Below are 6,000 nucleotides of genomic sequence, written 5' to 3' on the forward strand. Positions count from 1 at the left end.
ATTTTCCCTCGATAAGTTCTTATTAACTGTATTCAAATATTTACCATGCTATGAGATTTTTAGGTAACTTTATTTTTGCTATTCTTGCTCGAATGTTTGGCGGAGATCATATTTCAAAAACATCAGTTTGAACACCAGATTCTCCCCACAGTTCTTTAAAGATTTATAGCATTTCTCTTCAGTGAGAATTTTCTTTATTTTCATTGGCTGAAGGAGTTACTTTGTGTCGATTTCATAAGGAGGAATTTTTAATGTCAACCACTACATAGAGTTAGAGAGCCAGAAAATATTACTTCACGGTTAAGATACGTCTTCTTTTTATTATCGAAACATTATTTTACACCAAAGTTCTTCCTCTAAAAATCATTATTTTGTCATTTCATGAAGAGAGCAAATGTGTTTTAATACTAATTTATGAAACGCTAAATACATCGAGACCTCAGTGAAACAAATTAAACTGAAGAATATCATTTCAATTTTCAAACTATTTACAATTTACTATATAGTTTTTCCACTGTGTTTTTAACAAGAAAGTCTCATTGTTTTGAGGTTTGATTGTTTACTGAGAGCCCTGCAATATATATTTATATTTAATGCACTATACCTTGGTAGGGTACTTGTGTTGAATATCACGCTGTTTTTATACAAAGGACGATCGTAATAAGTCATTTGACCAAGACTTAATATACATATGTCGCATTTCAGCTGCGGCGGGGGTATTTCCACCCGCAGAAAACTTGCTAATATCAGTTTAAATCAGTGCAACTACCACACAAATACAACTGAGGTAGAAGTAATTAGTTCTTATCGATATTATAACGTAGTACTAGACATGTGGTATTATTTTTATTTTCAGTTTTGCACAGTTATCTTTTCAAGATGCCCTTCATTATTTCTAACATCAAACCTTTTTCATTTGATGCCTCAAATTAACTAATCAACTTGCAATTTGTTAACCTGCAACTTGGTTTATTGCAGTACAATCGAACTGAGTAATATAAACGAAATTTTTGTTACTAGAATTGCTTTTCGATGCGACTCAATGCTATTTGTAGAGCGGTTTTTCACTTGAGTGTCGAAAAGCAATTGGTTTTGCATTATCATGCACGCTACACGACTGGAAAAACTCGCGCCACTTTCTTATCCAATCAGATGTTAAACCAAAACCAATCACTACTCGCTCGCACACGTTTTCCCGCGCTTTGCGTCAGCTACATGTAATTACTTCGAGTTTTGATTGGTTCACTGGATTGTCTGTGTCCTTTGTGATTGGCTAGACTGATTTCTGTAGTTTAGGCTTTACGACACCCGATTGAAAGCCGCTATATAAGTAAGATTTTAATAACTTATGTAGTTTGCTTTTCTGTTTGCTGGTTTTGTTTTTTACTTGTGGCTTTTGAAGCTTGTCTCTTTAAAAGACGAGTCAGGAGAGGGTAATTCGCTAACAAGCTGGTTTCCAATGACGCCAGCGATAGATGTGTGATGTAGGATTTTGGAGAAGAACAAGAATTCCAAATCGGTCGCGTTCACTGCTCGAAGTCCCATCAGCTTGAGGAGTATTTTGCCAAATCTGAACGTTTCCGTGGGAAAACGGTTCTTGCAGTAGCGTTCCATGGCAGATAAAACAACCTCTTGACTTGTTTCAGCGTCTTGCAGACAACGAGCTTCGACGCTGTCTAGGAAACAAAACGAAAAACAGTGTTTACATGTAATTGAGTTTACTTTTATCACAGATAACGTAAACCTGAATCAACGAACGTTTAGCAAAACTCCTAATGCGGCTCGTTCTGTGCTTTAATTTAAAGAGCTGCGTCACAATTTTCGCGTCTTGAAAAGTTTAGCATAAATTTCTCAATTTCGTCGTTTTTAATGCATGTTAATCTTCTCCATCCTTAACATCCTTGTTTCTTTATGGTTTATTATTATCTCTTTGGTGTTTTTCCATCTTACTGAAGTATTGTTTTCAGGTTTCCTTCAATTTAAAGGTAATTTTGTACTTAGCCAAAATAACTCAATATACCGTAAGCTCCTTTAAGCGTCCTACCAAGCTGAGTATTTTACTTTATTACACTGGTATACAATTAATATATTTTGTCTCACCTGAAGAAAATAGTACCATAACTTTCAGACATGCGTATTCAGCTTCCTCTAAACCACGCAGGCGCAGCAAGCACTCATGAAAATTGGCCAGCGTCTGCTTCAATCGAAGCTTTCGTTCGTTGCACATTCCTGCGCATGTCTCGATCTCGTACGCGAGGGCCACCGAATCAATTTGTAGATCATACTGGGCTGCGACTAGAATGAATAAATCACTCCAACAACATCGTAACATGGCGTACTTTTCGCAGATATCAAGGTTAGAAAACATAGGCACCTGCTTAGCCCATTCCAAGGTGGCCGAAAATAAGGTCCAGACTTTATGGCATGGACTAGACTTCAAGGTCGTGGAGCTTAGAGCATCAGTTATGGACGCTCTGGCACTTCTTTCTAACTGGGTCAGGAGCGTTATAAGGTCGTACTGAGAGGTGAACGACTTGGAGGACCTTGACAGATATGAGTACTTTGTGGGTCGTCCTCTTCTGATTGCTGAAATAAATACGAAAATTCGTGAACGTGTTTGCTTGACAAAAAATAACAGAAACTTACTTTTAAAATTTGTATTTTGCCTTTTTTTTTATTTCTCCTCTTGATGATAAGAATACAGTGTTGTTAAAAATAAGTGCAGTGCAAGGAAAGTGGAAAGGGCAAAATAAGGTAAACTTCTGACTGCCAAGATAATCTGTTAAGAAAATTCCACAAAAATTTACCTTAACAGTTGAACACAGCCAAGCTTTTGGGTAATAGTTGCAGTTTAAAATAAAGATATTCTACTGAAAGAAACTGAGTTATATTCCGTGGTATTTTGTCCATTGAAATTAATGACATTAAAAATTTATGAGTACACTTCACTCCAAGTTTTGGCCATTAAATATTTTAAGAGTTGGGATCGAGTTAATTGGTTTCTGAAAAGGCTATTCACTAGTATTTATTCAATCCTGGCAATAAATTGTGCATCGTATTTATCAAATTTCTGTCCAGTAATTTAAATTGTATATATACAGGCTAAGTCAGTTATAATGGTTATATCGACTACAACCGTTTCTTCGTCAAAATCAGTCTGTATAAGGAATCATTTGGTCTGATTCCGTTCGAAAAGAAACATGTTCATGGGCAACGAATGGCCGGTTCTATTCCTTTAAAGAGTTTGTAGTTTGACTAGCGATAATACTTGGTAAATTCTTGAATATCCTTAACACAAAGTAAACCAGAAAAATCATTACGCTTTCAAAACGTTCGGGGAAAACTTGCGATACATTTATTCACGGTTCACGTAAATATCCAAACGCAAAAAAAATAGAAAGTTATAAGATATAATTTTTGACTTTCAGTTCAAGTACGAGAAGTCATTATTTGAAAAAGGAACAAAATAAGCTTCAAAACGTCTTCTGTAGGAAAGAATGTGCTGAGAGGAAAGCATGACGGTCACGCAGTAGTTTTTTTCCCTGTGTGATGAAAAAACGAGACTGAGAAAAAGCCAACTCGAAAGTAAACTTCACAGTAAAAATAAACCCTACTTTTAAAAAAGTTAGGTCGCTATTGTAGATAAGTTTCACAGGTTGAAGAGAAAAAGATATCTCAATGATATCAAACGGTCGTGCTTAACATGTCATGACGACATCTAATAGATGAATCCATTGGCGTTTTCAAAGAAAGAAAAGAAAGATCTAATTTCTTGCGCTGGAGGAAAAAAACTGTCCAATTCAATTAAACTAATAAACGTGGCATTAGAGTAAGGTCGCTATTACAACTAGGGTGATACCATAGCTTATAGAGAGAAAAAAATACCCGCCGCGGTCATGAGATATGAACTTGTTGTGCTATATGCTGACAAGTAAAAGATAAATTCCCATACCGCCGGAAAATGCTCTAAGTCTCATTGACATTTGTTAATAAACGGCTATGTCTTTATAACTGGGTTAAAGAATAGCAGCTTACAGATAAAGGTATATAACAAAGACATCTAACGGTCGCGCCTATGTTACGTTGATACGTAATGAAAAAATTAAGGGTCGTTTCCCTAACTGAGAGGATATAAGGAAATTCATACACAGCAGTAAAAACATAGCTTACCATCTCTTCTCATCCCAACCTTGACGCATTTCTCGAACCTGCAGTGCTGACATTGTGTTCTGTTCTGGCGGTCGATCCGACAGTTTCCAGAGGACTCACAAGTATAAGACAACTTGTAGCGGACCGTACGGTTGAAGAAACATTTACACCCCTCACATGTAAAAACACCATAGTGACGGCCAGAGGACGGCGCGTTACACACGGCGCAATCGATCGTCTTTTCTGGGTTATCGTACCAATAAACCTCATGAAGCTGTGACCAGGACATTCTTATTTTCTAGGTTTAAGAACTAGGTTTGAGAACTATTTCTCTCAGTGCACGACCGTTTAGAATAACCCACCCTGATTCTGGAGGCGAGTTAAGTGTGACATAAACCTTAATAAATTCTTAATGTGTTTCTTCTGTGCGTTTTTATTGGAAGTTCGAGTGTGGAATTAACCTGTATAGGACAAAGGTTGCCGAGCTTTCAAAGGTGAAATATGGCATTGTTCCGACAAAATCTCGATTGTTCTTCGCATTCCGTTAAACTTAGCTTAAAGACACGTTCCACAGATGATACTTTCGTTATTTATTTGCTTTTCGTGCTTGTAAATTACTTATTTCCCAAACGTTCAATACACGTAATTCTAAGTGACCTATCGAACATTATTAATTCATGTAATTTGTGAATGACACTATCCATAAGGTCGGCAACGGCCTTTCAAAACAAAATCATTGTCTGGCCTCTCTTGTTTGGGAAGGGCAGAGGTAAAATATGAATAAATATCAACCCGGTGGTTAATATCGTAACTTACTAACCTACAAGATTCTGTTAGATAACCCACGTAAGACTACGTCAAGTAATGATTTGGCAACAACTATCTTCCAGTATGATGCAACTCATGCCGTGAATTTTCAGTAACGTTCGGTAAGAGATTGCGCTGTTGTCTTAAGGCTTAAAAGTAAAACGCACGAAAGGATTAGCGTTGGACAAAGTCTTTGGATTTCTAATTTCCACGCAGCTTTTCATTATCGTCCACGTGTCTTGGTGATAATGATACCACTATTAACATTTGTCCAGTTTCTTTACGATAAAAGGCTGTTAAACGGCTGTATGGAAAAGAATAGGCCCGCTTAACACTTAAGCAACTGGTGACGGGCCATACAAGGGGGTATCACAAGCTTATTCACCACCAGGGAGATCCATTGTTCTAAATGAAGAATCATTAAACAAAGAACGTGCTACTTGTAGTCCATCCAGACACGTGCTCGACGTTTAAACCAATTTTCCTGACATTTTAAAGGAGAAATACACAAGAAAAGTTTGCCAGAAAAGTGGCCTAATTTTGTTTTTAACTGATAACGATCACACGTGTGCTATTTCGATGAGAATTACTGCCTTTTGGTCAGGTCTATTACTACTCTTGTGCGGGTGCCGAGGTCAACCTACACAAAATATGTTTAATATTTAATGTTGTTGAGGGAAATATTGGTTGTTATCCAAACAGTACCATTGAATGTCAAACTAACAAGCCATAAGTAAATCTTTCTGTACCCTCGTTGTTAATTGAAACATGCGAGTGAACTATACATTCAAGATTGACTGGCCGAAAGTACATTGGATCGATGTGCTTCTAGCGAAAATAGTCGAAAATGTTCTCTTTTATCAGTCAGCTAGATGGGTAAGAAAAGCTAACAACTTAGCACTTCTGTTTTTTTAAAAGTGTTGTTTGTTTTCTCATTTACAGTATTTGTTTTAAGACGAAAACACTGCTCGGAGGTAACTGAACCGCTGAAGTGTTTCCAAATCCTTTTGACAAACGGCTTAATGTGAACAGGTCTTAACAAGT

The 6,000-nt window shown here is 36.9% G+C and overlaps 1 protein-coding gene across 1 annotated transcript; it reads right to left on the reverse strand.

Moving 5' to 3' along the window:
- Positions 1–1,374: 1,374 nt before the first annotated feature.
- On the reverse strand, positions 1,375–4,438 carry LOC110068360 (nuclear receptor subfamily 2 group F member 5-like). Its single transcript, XM_020775730.2, has 3 exons — positions 4,171–4,438; positions 2,101–2,586; positions 1,375–1,676 (listed from the first exon to the last, which is right to left on the reverse strand). The coding sequence occupies exons 1-3, from the start codon at positions 4,436–4,438 to the stop codon at positions 1,384–1,386; spliced, it is 1,047 nt and encodes a 348-aa protein (XP_020631389.1). The 3' UTR covers positions 1,375–1,383.
- Positions 4,439–6,000: the final 1,562 nt, after the last annotated feature.

The sequence above is a fragment of the Orbicella faveolata genome, unplaced genomic scaffold (genome assembly GCF_042242905.1).
Source record: "Orbicella faveolata isolate gen_17 unplaced genomic scaffold, um_ofav_v1 contig_14, whole genome shotgun sequence".
In the NCBI taxonomy this organism is placed as follows: Eukaryota; Metazoa; Cnidaria; class Anthozoa; order Scleractinia; family Merulinidae; genus Orbicella; species Orbicella faveolata.